Source organism: Taudactylus pleione, unplaced genomic scaffold (genome assembly GCF_031769625.1).
Source record: "Taudactylus pleione unplaced genomic scaffold, aTauple2 ptg000642l, whole genome shotgun sequence".
NCBI lineage: Eukaryota > Metazoa > Chordata > Amphibia > Anura > Myobatrachidae > Taudactylus > Taudactylus pleione.
The window spans coordinates 2760246-2776912 of NW_028285044.1; the positions used below are offsets into that span (position 1 = coordinate 2760246).

Consider the following 16667-nt stretch of genomic DNA (forward strand, 5'->3'; position numbering starts at 1 on the left):
CCTACAATTTTAATTGCCAACTGTGGTAATAGTTTTAGCAGTTTATATAGGGCCTGATTCACTACGGATCACAGTTCTACTGCGAAAATATGCTAATGAATGCTATTGCAATGTCGTCGCACAGCCAAAATAGAGACGCCCAGTACTGCCATCTCACATCTATAATACCTTGCAGTACTGCGTATACATCAAGAACATCGGCCCCTCACGCAACTGGTCTGACCTTACTCAGAAATTGCTAACCTCGTCGCACGCAGTAAATACTCAAGCTGCGTAAACCGTCGCAATGGTTGAAATGGACAGGCGCGCCTGAGTTTCTCCAACCACTTCCCAGTCACCACCCCCCGAACGCTCACAGCTTGTCACTCGCTCTGCGATGGATTCCAATCTGCATAGATTATTACAGTGCAATCGCAATGCTAACTGACGCACACACTGCGATGCATATGCTGTACACACCATCAGCCGATCTGCGTACGCTGTTGCAATCTGTAATGAATCAGGCCCATAGTCTCTTCAGCCTATTCCTAAGGCTACACAGATCGTCTGCACTTTAGGTAACCAGATTATGCAGGCAGGGTTATATATTTAGTGTTGGTTTAGGTGTGAGCACTCTCAGCCAGCAGTGTACATTTGAGTCTTAATTTTCTGTGGTATATCCCATTGTTGGTAATGCTAGACAGTCAATGTGGCTGTATTATATTCTAATTTAGCAGTTCATGTCATAACTTCAGGGGGAACAAGATTTGCTGTCTCAGAAAAATTAATTATATATATATACATACATATATAAACATATATATACACACACACACATATATATATATATATATATATATATACACACACACACACACACACACACACACACACTATATATACATATGTCTATGCCTCTTCATGAAATAATGCAGAGATGTATGTAGAGTAGATGTTCCTGGTAGCTTACTGTATGACGGTAGTGCAGTCATACAGAGACTCTGCTAGTACGGGCGTCTTTTTTGCTTCATTTTTCGCAGAAAATGTGTCTAAGTCGCGTGACACTTGTATATTTGTGTGCACTGGTGTCTGTATATGAACTACCATGGAACTTGGAATGAAAAAAAAAAAAAAGAGAAGTGGCCGCTACATTGTAGCACTTTCTATACTGATTCAGGGGGTCTATGTACTAAGCCTTGCAGGGAGATAAAATGGATGGAGATAAAATACCAACCAATCAGCTCCTGTCACTTTACAGGCTGTGTTTGAAAAAGGACAGTTGGGAGCAGATTGGTTGGTATTTTATCTCCATCCACTTTCTCTCTCTCTCTCCAAGGCTTAGTACATATGGGTCTCAGACTAAAGCTGGGTACACACTGGAGTGATATCTGCCTGATTTGGCCAAACAGGAAGGACAAATCGGGCATATCGCTCAGTGTGTATGCCCAATTTGCACGCTCCCGCAGTCGCATGCGATATCGTGTGGTTGGTCGTCCTGCACGTCCAATTACATGACATTGCATGCAGCTCCATACATATTAATGAAGGCTGGAACGAGTGATTGTTCCGTCGTTCATTAAATTGGGTAGTGTGTACCAGCAATCATGCGATGTCCAGGGTGAAGGCAAATTGTGCTGTACATCGTACAGAGTGCCGGTCGCTCCAGTGTGTGTTGCATATTAAATTAAGCAGCACAGACTGCTGGTGCGTCCTAGTCACATTTACACGATGTCATTATGGGGTATGGTGTGTAGAATTTTGAGGACAAAAATGAATTTATTCCATTTTGGAATAAGGCTGTAACATAACAAAATGTGGAAAAAGTGAAGCGTTGTGATTACTTTCCAGATGCACTGTACAAGGGAAATCTAAGCATCCACTTCCTGCCTCCATTTGTGCTGGGTGATTGCTGAATCAGGCCCTCTATGCAAAGATCGCAACTGCAATTACGCAAGCAATCGGCCAATTGTTGTGTTCTGCATCCATCGCAGTGCATGAACCAGCCACTGCAATCACAGTGACTACGCAGACCCATCGCAGAGTGATTATTTAGGGGAGGTGACTGAGGGTGGCGGTGAAACGCAGGCATGTCAAGTGTAAAAGCTGGATAATTGGCTGAGACAAGATCAGTTTAAAATTGAATCGTGCACGACGCCATCTTGCGAATGGCAGCTAGACTCCATTTTAGAAACAAGAATCTGCAAGACACCATTTTGCGACCAGAGTCACTTTAAGTTACAACTCATGAGCTAAGAACAGATGGCAATGTTTTTGATATACTACCAAGGGCAACTAGAAGAACAGCCTCTTGAGAAAAAGTAAATAGAATAGACAATGCACCAGAAACTGAGTGCTTTACTTACAAATTGGGAATCCCTGTATGCAGATAAGTATAGTTGTGGCAATTGTAATATAACCCAGGCATTGATCTACACAATTGAATGTGTCTGAATCCTAAACAGGTTTTAGCCCCACACCCAGACAGAATGGCCCCAGCATCACAGCTGGAGGTAACACATTTGCATTGCAGTCTGAAACTGAGTGAGGAATGATGAGGTCCAAGTCTTTATTTACCGTATGACTGCGTATGCAAATTAGCGTCATCCTTAGAAGGTATAGGCAGGATATTAGAAAGTATAGGAAGGTGTGTATAGAGGTTCTGATCCAATATCGTCACAAGTGTGTTTCAACGCCGTTGCATGGGCGTGCATAAATCATCCACTGTGATGCCGTATGCAGCTTGTGTACTCACTGCGTGCGACAAGGTTAGCAATTTCTGAGTAAGGTCAGAGCTTGTGCAAGTGAAGTAGCGATGATACTCAATGTTACCAATGATTTTGCAGTCTTGCAAAGGATTACCGATGTGTGTAAGGTAAAGTGGTGTCCTTATGTTGTGCTGCGATGGCATAGCGATCGCAGTGGATTAGCATACTATCGCAGTGAGACTGCATGCGTAATCGCTATTGCAATCTGTAATGAATCAGGCCCAGAGACATTTAGCCTGCACTTCAATAGGCTGTCTGTCTTAAGGCACAGCAGGATACCGACAACCAGGGGTCTGGGCCAATATGTGTGACTAGCCATATGCAGAGAACAAAAAGTAATCTCAATATTTAATCTGTTTTTAGATGAAAATAATTATTACTACTTTATCTAGAAATCTCTAACATCATAGAACTGTATAGTAAACATACTGTAGGTGTTCAAATGATGAATCCATCGCACCAGGCGGGAGATGCGGAATGTGTATGCACTGTAAGTACTCGCCATTACAGTAACGTTTGATATCATTTTGCCTATTAAATTATGAGAAGTAACGTGTGCATACTTCCAAGTGCCTCCTACAATAAGGGAAATTAAATATTTTACTGGCTTTTAAGGTAGGAACTAGAAGAGCTGTCTTAGCATGGAACCGAGTCAGGAGGGAGCTGCATGTTATATTCCCTGTAAGTTATCCTTCTTATTTGAATTGCAAATCATGTATTGCCTATTGTTATTGTACAACTATTATTATTATTACCTTTTTGTAACCAAGCATTTTACTCCTTTTAGTAAATAATTTCTTTTAATAGTCTATTTCAGTGGTTCTCAAACTCGGTCCTCGGGGCCCCAACAGATCACATTTTCCAGACCACTAGCAGGTGCACATGTGTATCACCAACTGTTACATTTTAAAGATCCACGGCTGATCTGGTAAACATGAACTGTTTGAGGTCCCGACTAGTTTGAGAAACAAGGATCTATTTTACATAGGTCATTCCATGTCAAGTGGACCAATTTTGAAGATTGTCCCCACGTGCTGATTGTGCACTGCAGAGTTGGTGACAGTTGCCCCCACCCCCACTTTGAAGACCGTCGTTTTGACACCATTGCATATTGTGAATTAATTTTTCCCAAAGTTAGTCTGACATATGCCAGCCTTTATGAAAATTTTTACCAAAATTGGAGATGGTCAGATAGTGACTCCTGGTCCACTTGACGTGGAATGACCCTATATGCTCTAGATCAGTGGTTCTCAAACTCGGTCCTCAGGACTTCACACAGGTCACGTTTTGCGTGTCACCCAGTATGTGCACAGGTGTAATCATTACTCACTGACACATTTTAAAAGATCCACAAGTGGAACTAATTATTTCACTTGCGATTCTGTGAGAAGACCTGGAAAACATGCACCGTTTGGGGTCCTGAGGACAGAGTTTGAGTACCTATGCTCTACAACCTTACTATTTGAAGAAGCTTTGATCACCAAGTTGAAGTATTGTGAAACTAATTATCTGAGGGCTACATGTGTTATGGAGACCGTACAATCATAGCTAAAGAGAGTTTTGAACCTGTGACTCCAATACCACAGGTTTCTTGTGCATGTCCCAAGTATGGCAGTACTCGTGGGGACCACGGGTATGGCAGCCGACCTGGATCACAGAGGCTCCTGCCCAGTCTACCATTTCAGAAGGGTACAGTGGCGGGCGTGGGGTCAGAGGCTGGTTTCCGCCCATTTCAAATATGGCGCCGCAAACAAACCTATCATGGAGTGCAGTGCACATCCAAGATGGCTGTGGCGGGCCGCCTCATCGCTCTGCCCCCTGGCACTGGCATATATTAGACAGTGCGAGGTGGCGGGAGTTAGTCTGTCAGCTGGGAAGGAGCAGAGAAGAGCTCCTGAAGACTGAAGCAATAAGAAGACGACGAAGATACCGGAAGTCATGGAGGGAAATGGCTATTACAAAGATCTATAAAGAGGCAGCCGCCCACCAGGTGAAGACAAAAGGAGCCAACTCATAGCAAAGGGTTTGGTGAAGGCAATGGAAATCTTGGTGTAGCAGTGGCCACTGCAAAAGAGCTTAAGTAGACCACTGCACACCAGATGAAGATTGGAGCAGAGGGCATTGGAAGCCCTTGGGATGCAGAGGATGCCGCACCACAGGTGAAGAGTCCCAGAAGTCACGAGGCACAGTGGAGGCTCAGGGGCAGGACAGACCACTGGTTGAACCAACTTGGTTTAGCCGAAGACTACTGGTAAGTCCATTTTGCATTACTGTACCCCCTAGACAACCAGGGTTTGGACACCAGGCCCAGGGGCATGTCCAGGAATTAGGTTTGTTGCATCATAGGTGGGCACTAAGCCCGGAGGGCATTAGAGCCTATAGTTTATTGTATTTTCCCCCAAGGTAGGCGGCAAATTGCCAAGGCACTGTGGGCATTAGGCCCATCTAGTGTATTGTAACTGGCCCGTTAGGCTGGCAGTAGGTTCGAGGTCACAGAGGGTATTAGGCCCTATAGAGGTGGTGTAAAGGCACCATTGCTTAGGTGGGCACCAGGTCCAAGGCTCTGTGGGAATTAGGCAAAATCTAGTATTGCTTTGGCCCCATTGATAGGCAGGCACTAGGCCTGGGGCAGGGCAGTAGGACTTGTAGAAAAAACACCTTTTACAGCGGTATTACATCCAACGTTTCAATCTCTTTAATACGAGATTTTCCTCAGGGATCAATGAGATAATGAACACATACAACAAATTTATACATACAAGACAAACACTCACCCATGTGTTGTGCATACTGCATTCAGCGTGGATTACCGGGCGGGCAGAGGTAACGTCATCATGCGGCGTCCACCTGATGCACAGCCCAAAGATCCGGACCGAGTGTTAGGTAACACTGGTGATAGTAAAATTAAACAAACTGCCAAAAACGGCAGTAAAACCCAAATACAAATGACATAAAAGATAAAAAAGTGCAGGCTGGCTCATAAATATGAATAAATGTAATGGCCGATCGCGGCTGTGTCAGAGCACAATTATAGAAAAGCGAGCCAGAACTAAATCACATGTACCACATTAAGGATACATAATAACAGCATTATATCAACCTAAGAGAAAGGTACATATTAAAGCTCAATGTAACTACATTGTAGCAAGCATGAATACCCAAATATATGGTGGTAAAAAGAGTTACAAAAAGGTATGAGAGAAAAAAAAAAAAAAAAAGCAAAAACAAGAACATCCGAAGGATCTAGAAACGCCTTCAGTTATAGAAAACAGGATAGAGAAAGATTTTTGTTTAATCCATATGGAGCGACACAGTTCATGCAGTCAATCCATTTGGCCTCCCGTTGTAGTAGTCTCTCTCTGTTGCCGCCCCTCAACGATGGCGGAATATGGTCCACAATTTTATAACAAAGGGTAGCTAGTGAATGTTTTCTTTTTTTTTTTTTTTAAATGTTGAGCGACAGATTGGCTCTCAATGGGAGAGAAAGCGACCAATCTGATGGCTGAACGGTGTAGGGCCATATGTTCATGAAATTGACACACTGTTTGGCCAATGTAGATTAAGCCACAGGGACAACGGATGGCGTAAATGACAAACATGCTGGTACAAGTGAGGAGGTGTTTAATAAAGATCTTCTTGCCCGAATATGGATGTGATATGTAATTTCCAGTTTCCATGCATCAGCATGTTGTACAGCCAAGGCAGGTGTAGCAGCCTGTTTTTTTTGTACAGAAAGGTGTTCTTAGGTACTGGGGGCTTATTGAATCCTGTTATGTCATTTTGTACAAGGCGATCTTTCAAATTAGGACCCCTGCGGTAGCAGGACATAATTTTGTAATTTCTTAAAGCTGGTAAACTCATATCTGTGGAAATCAAAGGCCAGTGTTTTTTTACTGTAGTATTAATTTGGGAACTCATGGTGGAGAAGGTGTTGACAAAAAACATCCTTTTGGATTTATTATCCTTATGATTCATGACAGTGAGACAATAGTCTCTGGATAAAGACAGGGCTTTAGACCTGGTTACCTATGGGATTGATTTACAATCCAGTCTATTTATTTTCTTTTACTAAAACAATATTTAGATTTTTATGTGGTCAGTGCTCCTACCTTTTATTCTTTAGACATAGTCCTGTTAAGGTCTTTTAAATCGATAACCTTTTTGATGAAATCTATTTAACATTATTTGCATATGTTTCACCACTTCCAATTCATTGCTGGGCATAAGGTAATCCCCTTTTGAGGGCTACTGGATGATGGCTAGCGGTATGAAGAAGAGTGTTTTTATCCGTTGTTGTGGTGTATAAGTTAGTCTCCAGGGTACTTCCTGTCCAATGTACAGTCACGTCAAGATAGTCAATTTGATGTGCATTATGTTCCCACGTGAATTTAATAGTTTGGTGACGAGTGTTGATTTTATTCATGACGTTATCAAAATTTTCAGCAGTACCAGACCAAAAGGACAAATACATCGTCGATGTAGCTTATAAAAAATAATAAGTGTTTGGAAAAATCAGGTTCATCCAAAAAAAGTTGTTTTTCTTGTTTAAACAAATATATTTGCCAATGAGGGAGAGACATTCGATCCCATGCTGCAGGCTTGGAGTTGTAAAAAATGTTTTCCATCAAAATAAAAATAATTTCTGCACAATGCAAGTTTCAGAAGATCCAGGAAAAAAAATCGATGTTAGGTCCAGAGTACTTTGAGTTAGCATGTAAATATTCAGACATGGTAGTTAGACCTTCATTATGTGGGATACTTGTATATAAGTTGACGACGTCAATAGTACATAGAGAGGTGGTGGCTGGTAGATCTGTTAATTCTTGTAATTTCACAAGAAATGAGGTGGTGTCTTTTAGGAAAAATTGTTCTTCTAGAATCAGAGGTTGCAAGTAACAATCTAGAAATTTGGACATAGGTTGATAAATGGATTCACGAGCAGAGATTATTAATCTACCCGGGGGGGAGGCAAGATTTTTATGAATTTTAGTAGTCACAGGATGTTCAGAAGTGAGATCACATTTGATTTTTTTAGTGATGAACTTTGAGTGAAGTGCTGATGTTAAGATGGTGTCTAACTCTTGTTTGAATTACATGGTGGGATCAGTTTGTAACAATTGATAAATGTCCTTATCATTAAGTTGCCTATATATTTCCGTACTCTGTAGGAAGATGGCCCCGCCTTTATCGGTGGGCCGGATTACAATAGACTTATCCTCACTGAGGGTTTTCAGGGCAAACTGTTGACTGCTTGTTAATTTCGGAATGGTGTCGTAAGGATTGGTAGCACCAAGATTGACTTCATGGTCTACAATACGAGAAAAACATTTAATGGAGGCACTGGAAGAGTTGGGTTCAAAGGAGGACTTCGATTTAGTTGGACCTATCCCAGTGTATATTGAGTCATTGGGCGTTTACCCAAAAAACTCATTGATTTTGAGATTTCTATTGAACCTCCATAAGCCAACTTTCCAGTTAAAAGGTGTCAAACCGATTGGTGGGGACAAATGAAAGTCCACGATTTAGTAGTTCAGTTTCAGCTGGAGTGAGATGTGACGAGAGGTTTACCACTAGATTCTCTTCCTCTTCTTGCAAGATCTTTTTCCTCTCGTTTTGGCCTCCACATCTCGTATACCGCCTCTTCTTGACCCGCGAGTAGCGCGGATAGTCACCGCTAAAGGAGGTTTCTGGCTAGATGTTGATGCAGTGCTTTCTTGATCACTAGTAGAGATGTTATTGCCACTAGACACATCCGTGTTCTTAATTGGTTGTGCATTAAATTCTTTTCTATAAAAATTCTGGTGTCTAGATGGAGACACTCTGCTCTTAATAATCTCTATTCACTTTTACCAATTTACTTATACTTATACTTGAGTTCCTGTTTATAGGATTCTATTTTGAATAATGTGGAGAAGGTTAATTGTTCCTGACTCAAGTGTAATTATTGATGTGCAGACAACTAGGTTCTATATTGTAAGGAGAATACCTATGGGTACTGTGGATTTCTTTTTGAAAATATTTGAGGGTCTATTATCACTCAATTATTTACCCTACACAACTTGAGGGAGTTTTGAATGGTTATTGGTTATGATAGGTTTGTTTTTAGTTTCATTTTATATGTTGCCATGAATACATGTAATTAGCAAGAGCACCAGAGCCGAATTTACGCGTAAATCCACTGCTAGTACAGTAAACAAATTGGAAGTTATATATTCGACCAACATTAAATATTTCATGTGTGAATAAATAATTATCTATATATCCATAAAACACTTAAGAGGATGTATATATATTCCCCTCACCATATGCTGATACTTAATGTGGAGAATCAGAAAAATAGATTAGCACAGAGTGTGATGTGAACTGGCCTCCTGAGTTGGATCCCGATCGGATACCACAAATATGAGGTGCCTGAAGACACTGTGCACTCTGAGCGTGGAAGTGAATGCATTATGGTGAGGCCCTCTTAATGGCATCCTGCTCCCACCGGTAGCCCAGCACTGATATGACCAATGTCAGAGACACCCGCTAGTAATCCAATGGAGGGGCTGGTGAGACCAGCACACAAATGGCTCCTGGGGCCAGTTAAGCTCCTACCGCACGTGTACCTTTGGTGTCTGCGAAGTCCACCTACTGTTCTAGGGCCCCAGGGGACTACACGCAAATTCACAGTAGCAGTAGAGTAGGTAGGTATGATGCAATAAATAGTTTTTATTTATAAAATCATGTTAACATATTACAGACAATTAAACAAACTGAATCAGTATGTTTGACTGCCGGACGTGAGCCCGGTGGTTCAAATCCAGACACCGACAGCCCGATGGAGGAGACCCCGACAGCGGAGGTAAGTTTACTATTACTAAACCTCCCCACCTAATCTCCACCCTTAGTGCCTAAACTTAACCCCCCACTCCCCGCACCCTAAACCTAACCCTCCCGGGGTGGGTGCTTAACCCTAACCCCCCCTTCCCCTAGCCTTACCCTAACCCTCCCTGGGAGGGGTTCCTAACTCCAAGTTCACCCGGGGGGTCCCTAAACCTAACTCCCCCATCCCCGGCTATGTGGATACTTACCCCTGGCGTTGGACGATCGGTCCAGCATCGGGATTAACATAGGCGTCAGTATTTCGACGCCTATGTTAGATCCCTTACCGGGTTTACACTGTCGGTAATGAGACCGGTGGCCATGCGTCCGCCGGTCTCATAACTACATACCAACACAAACATATTTGAACACAAACTGTCTAATCCACATTCATCCTCCAACAATAACATGTGCTCAGTTGCCATACAAGTATCTTCTTACCGCACCTGTGCATCTTTCAGATTGGCCTCTAAATCCTGTAAGTCCATGTGTTTATAACGGTACTTGTTGGCCTTGCAGAGCCGGATACCATCAATAATGGAGGCGTGGTTCAGTTCGTCCGATAGCACGGCATCCTCAGGAGTCAGTATTGTCTATTAAATGAAGTAATGCAAAGTTAATAAATCCAGAGACTGGTAATTGTCCTTTACTGAAAGAGTGCAATATCAGATCACTTTGCTCTGGGACATGGATTAATAAATATTATGGTGCAGGATTTCAAATTCTCATCAGAATATTATAGAGAAAAATGTAAACCTGAAAATAAAGGGCCCCATACACATGAGCCACGATTCCCCATTCTGTCGTCGCCGTCCTGACCGTTGATCCACGGACGTCGATGATTGGTGATCTGTCGGCGATCGAGGAATTTCAGCATGTCAAAAATCCCTGACTCGCTGATTCCGACCATTTTCGCGTCAGGATCAGAGAAATCGAGATTGCTACGTATCCATGATCCTTCAGCCCAGACGTCGGCAGAATGGGGAATTGCGGCAATCTGTTGCAGATGTTTGGGGCCCTTATTACTAGTTTTCAGCAAAAAAAAAATACACAAAAAAGATGCCCGATGCTAGCAGAATCTCAAGGGACCAGGTGGCTCACTCACGCTAGGCAAATTGCGTTGCACGGCGTATTGAGGCTAGATGAGAAAGGACACATCTTTATTTGTGTGATCCAATTTTGATTTTCTTTTATTATATGTAACACTGAAATTAATTGGCAGTTTTGTAGTTATTAGCTGCATAGAATACTAAATAGAATTGCAAGATAGGTTTCCACATTTGCAAAAGTTTTGAAATCACATGCATTAAGCCACAGAAGCATGCCAGACTAGTGTGATTATTCTACGTCAGTCACATGGCACTGTCATTATCAATACATTCTGGATTCAATTGGATAAATACGGTATAGTTGGAAATTATAGCTCCGGGAATTAAGACAAGAAGAGATTGGGGAGAGGGTTTACAGGCATACTAAGCTTCAGACAAAAGCAATGTTCATCTTTATTTTAGTTGTATAAATGGAAGGGCCACATGTTGTACATTATTATAATAATAAAGGAATAACTTTTTGAAGGGGAGAAGCCAAGTTATGTTTGGTCAGTCTATCCCCACAATCTGGGGATAGACACTTTAAGGGCCACACACACTGTGCGATATGCACCTTGCGATGTGACTGCCGACATATCGGGTGGTCCCCACACATGGAGCGATCCACTGGCCGACCGCCCGATATGCCGGCACCCCCCTCCTCCACCCACTGCATGGGATCGTTCGTCGATCCCCCAGATCAACTGAACATGCAGAAAGATCTGGAGGAGCTGGGAGCGCCGAGGGGGCGATATCATGCCCACACATGGAACGATATAGTGGCGATATTGTTCAAAACTGTTGGATCGGCCACTATATTGCTCAGAGTGTGGGCGCCTTTAGAGAGTGGTTTGGATCTATGGGGTCCAAGAGAAAGAGAAAGAGAATATTTTCTATTATATACTTTGGCGATATAGATAGAATGTTATTTTTCACTTGATGGGTATAGCTTTTAATTTCATGCCAGAAGGGAGGAAGAGGGTTCTAATCCCTGGTACAGCACCCTTAGTGGCTGCCAATATGAGAGACTGGCATTTTAGAGTATTTAAGATTTTGAGAGAATAATAAAGGGGAAAGATCTGAGGCTCATTTGTAATCAGAGCTTCCATCATAAAATTCAGAATACACCAGGCAGAACCACCAGATGTAGAATAAAGTAAAATACCTGTGTGGCCACAATTCCACAGCAATCTGGGATCAATTTCAGGTGCAAAATATTAGCTTTGTTTTGGTGAAAGTCACTTGCCCGTCTATAGAAGTCGCTGAATATGTCCTTTTATACTGATGCTGCTGCATCCTTGGGCTGGTCCTATTTTTTAGCAAATTCCATGTCTGCAGACTGCTTCTAGGCAACCATCTGCATGAACAGCATAGTTAAGGCTTGTACCATCAAACCAGCTCCAGGATCCCATCAAATGGTTGTACAGCATTATTATCAGTGTAGAATACTCTGCCTAACTGGGCTATAACAACATCTACATTAGGAAACCTGTTCACCTTTTTAATTAAGGTTCGTCGATTTTACTCAACACCAGCAATTATGTTTGCAGTATTGCACTTACCTTGCAGAGAATGTACAGTGAAATCACATCGCCGGACACTAAATTAATAGACTGCCATTTACAGTGCAGACTAAGAAACACATAATAACTAACACTATAGGGAACAAAGTAAAAACCAACCTCAAATATTCCAGCATTGGCATCAAAGCAGCTCATGTACAAGATGGCATCTTCCCTTTGATGGAACCTGGCAATCTTCTCCTCAAGACTCTTGTGTATAGACTGAGGGAAAATAGTGAAAAACATTATTTTGGGGAGGGTTCTGTGAAATCGAAAAATACTATTATATCCCATTAAAGTGATATATTCAATTAGCATTTTCTGACCTCTTGCAGAGTTTTAATTTATTCTGAAATTGTGTTCTGTACGTGTAATAGGTTTGCTTTACAAGTGTCATCAGGCTTCCAGTATGAATACGAATATATATTAGCAATTATAATGTGGATGTACCCTGACCGATTACCTATTATTGGACAATTAATTGAAAGCAGGGGTCAGAAGACCATTCAACATGGGACAATTCCCTGACAAATACTGGCCCACACTATTTCATATACTGCCATCAGCAGACTATGGACTGAATGAAGTGCTATGTTCTTTCTTCTAAATATATGAATTGTGTCTGTTCAAAGTGTTGTAAAATTAATATAGCATAATTCAGAGTTATACTTGGGTTAAACAGGATGAGAATACCAGATATCACAACAGGAGGATAAAATCAATCACTCACCAGTGAGCTGTGTTACTATCCACCTCAAGCACCTGCTTTGTATACTCCCTACTGAATGGTTAGCTTGGATAAGATCACTGATGAATTATAAATCACTTGCAAACCTGGTCCTTGGCTTGTCAGGATGTTCACTCTGTTATTCATCTGGTGTTACCATGTTCTTAATACCAATTACCTCTACACTGACTGCTCTACTGGTCATTCCATTCTGCTCCATCTTCCTTTTCTCCCTCTAATCCTATTCTCGTCACTGCCCCTACATACTTTGACCATCTCAACGCTTCAGCCCACCCTCCGTCCAGGGCCAGTCCCAGGTCTACTAGCACACTGTTTACACCATAAAACACACATTGACCCCATCAGAGTGAATGCTTCCCATACATAGGACATTTTGTATTCTTATATATACACATATGGAAATAGAGAGAGATGCTGCACTCTAAATAAAATGAAGTACAGCTTAGGTGCCCTCCAATAGTGGATGGATAGAGGATAAAGAACTAGGCAGCACTCCAAAGTCTTTTCAAACAAATAAAATCTTGTATTTGTTTGAAAATACTTGAGTGCCTCCGAGTTCTTTATCCTCTATCATCCACTACCAGAGGGCACCTAAGCTTTACTTCATTTTATTTAGAGTGCAGGACCTTACACACACACACAAAGATTGGCGCTGACTTCATACAGGCTTGTTAAACTATATACCAGCTTCTATTACCTCTGATATACCTGCAAGTGATAAAGAAAATAATTCATCGTTTTAAAACTACTAGGCACTCATTATTATGTCCATAGATAAGCTGCTACATAGTATTACTAAACCACCACTGTACAATTCCCCCCAAGATAACTTAAATACACCCTCATACCACATAATACATACCGCCCTGCTTAGCAGAGCAGCAGGCAAGCAGAGGTAGAACAGATGGAATGCGCACGCGCATGGCATCTATTCACTAGTGTAGGGAGAGCCTGGGGGCTGCCCAGCATCTCGATGAGTGCTGGGCATGCTCCCACAGTGACGTAAACAGGGGTGCCTCGAGGCTACGCCCTGTTTTCACCATACTCCTCCCCGTTTTCACCAGGCTTCGTCCCCTTCACACGAAGCCCTGTCCCTTTTTGGACGCGCGCAAATTATCCCTCCTGATGAATCTTAAAAGTTGGGAGGTATGCATAATATTACACCCCTCAGATGACATTAATGCACTCCCCACCCCTCAGGTGACATTGTTAAACACCCTCACATAATACAACCCACCCCTCACATTAATACATCCCCAACCTACATTATAAAACAAACCACAAACATTAATAAACCGCCAGCCCACACACACTAATACACCCCAAGCCCTCAGATAATATTAGTACATCCCACACTGCTCAAACAGTAATAATACACCTCCACCCCTCAGATAACATTACCACCCCACATATACTTATATACCGTAATAATACACCACAAACCTCTCAAATAACATTAACACACCCCCACCCCCATATAACTTTATTAAACCACCACCCCACCCACATATAGCATTAATATATCCTCCCCACATACTTGGATTCAGGCAGTGCTTTTTTTAATCCTGCTCTGGTGCTGCCTGCAGTCAGAACCAGTCACTGGACCCAGCGGCGGACGCACAGTGCGCCCTATGGCAGGGGTGGCCAGACTTTTGGACTTGGTGACGTAGTCTAAAGGTCGAAAATATTTTGCGATCTACTAATTATAGACATTTTTGCACGCAGCAGGAGCAACTGAAAAGGGGGTGTGGCTTCACTGCAAGGGGGATGGGGACTGTCCCGCCAAAAATCGGAACTGTTGGGAGACCTGCTTTTAAAGGGCTCTGAGCCAATGAAACAACAGAGTCAGACAATAACACACAGAGCACATACACCAAGGCTGGTTACACAGATGATTGCTACCAGGCCCTGCAGCAGCTCCCAAATCTTCCCTAAGAAGCACTGGAAGGTCTGTCATTCATCCCAGCAGCACACGATGAGAGACAGTCAGGATGCCCCCATCTATTACAGGACAAGGCTTTTGCGAATAAACTCATTGTGATATAAGGGCAGCGGTGGGTCTCCTGGTAGCATTGCATGTGCATACCATGTTGTATAGAGAGAGTATATGTGATTAGTCACCAGTATAAAGGAGGGCTGCACATACATATCCTCTGGTATAGAGAAGAGGCACAACAAAATATCAGCTGCTGCAGCCGGGATGTTACCATGCCCAGAGCCCCCAATTCCCATGTGATTGTCTCACCTGCTGTGGCTCCAGTGACTGGTCCTCGCTCTGCTGTGGCCCCAGTGACCGGTCCTCTCTCTGCTGTGGCTCCATCCCTCCTTCACAGCTGGACACAGCTGAGCAGAGCCTGCGAGGGGACTCTCCTGACCAGACAGCCAGAGACGGCAGGGCAGAGTTACATCACAGCCAATAAGAATCTGCCTCATTCTTATTGGCTATTGCAGTCACACGGCACAGCAGACAGGGACAGTCGCGGCTTCAAACAGTCGCTGTTTCAGCGCAGCAATTCAATAATAATCAGCCTGATTTTTATTGGCTGCTATTAGACGTCCACCACGATCTACTGGTCCAGTGTCCACGATCGACACTTTGGCCACCCCTGTAAAGCCGCTCAGCTTGAATGGCCCTCGAGCAGGCCCTGTCTCCGTCCACCTATACCAGTGTTGGCTAACCTTGACACTCCAGCTGTTGTGGAACTATATATCCCAGCATGCCCTGCCACAGTTTTAGCATGCCCTAATAGCAAAACTGTAGCAGTGCATGCTGGGTTATGTAGTTCCATAACAGCTGGAGTGTCAAGGTTAGCCAACACTGACCTATACTATGTACCTTTAGCTCCTATTGGCTCTCATCAGCCTACCCCTACAGAACAGTGACTCTCAACTCTGTCCTCAGCGTACCATTATATTACATGTTTTAAAGATATACATACTTGAGTACAGATGTTTTTTTTTTTGTTTTTTTTCAAGATTACATTTTTATTGAAAGAGTATACATATAGTTATACAGAATTAGAATGACAAAAGGGGAGGTATACAGGAATAAAAATGGGGAAGGGGAAAAAAAAAGGTTTAAGAGGGAGAGGCACAAGTTGTTACACACATCAAATTAATGTGTCAAAGAGCTGGAAATACATCAATTTCAAACGGTACACCATAAAAACATTGTGATATTGAATACAATAGTATTGAAGTTTTGCAACAGATATAAACAGTACACTGACCAATATCCATATATATTCTTAACCCATTTTAGACTGCAATCGGGAGTATCACCTCATGCACTAATTGATTAATGGGGTTTTGTTACCCAATATTCATTCCAACTAAACCATTTAGTATGTAAATTGGAGGCTGACGAGGGGTACGTTACTCCTACTACTTCCATTTCGTAATGGGATTGTACACTTTTCTCAACTGCATCAATGGTTGGGACAATTGGGGAGCGCCAATGGTGGGCAAGAAGAAGTTTAGTGGATATAAGAATAAGTCCAATTATATACGATTCACTAAATATTATTTCATTTCCTACAGAAAAATGGAATAAATGCTAGGATTGGGCAAAATGTAATATGCGATTGGGAGATTTGTGCCATTAACGTAAAGACCGACCTCCATAAGCTTATAATCTTGGGACAAAACCAGAAGATGTGCA

At 42.5% G+C, this 16667-nt stretch overlaps 1 protein-coding gene across 2 annotated transcripts in view; it reads right to left on the reverse strand.

Moving 5' to 3' along the window:
* The window catches only part of LOC148479004 (2-amino-3-ketobutyrate coenzyme A ligase, mitochondrial-like), a 64381-nt gene that overhangs the window by 20799 nt on the left and 26915 nt on the right, over positions 1 to 16667 (reverse strand). For both annotated transcript variants that reach the window (XM_088455111.1, XM_088455112.1), the window contains exons 3-4: positions 12379 to 12480; positions 10055 to 10201 (exon numbers count right to left, since the gene is read on the reverse strand). In XM_088455111.1, the coding sequence (XP_088311237.1) occupies positions 10055 to 10201; positions 12379 to 12480 (249 nt within the window). The remainder of the gene's footprint in view (positions 1 to 10054; positions 10202 to 12378; positions 12481 to 16667) is intronic.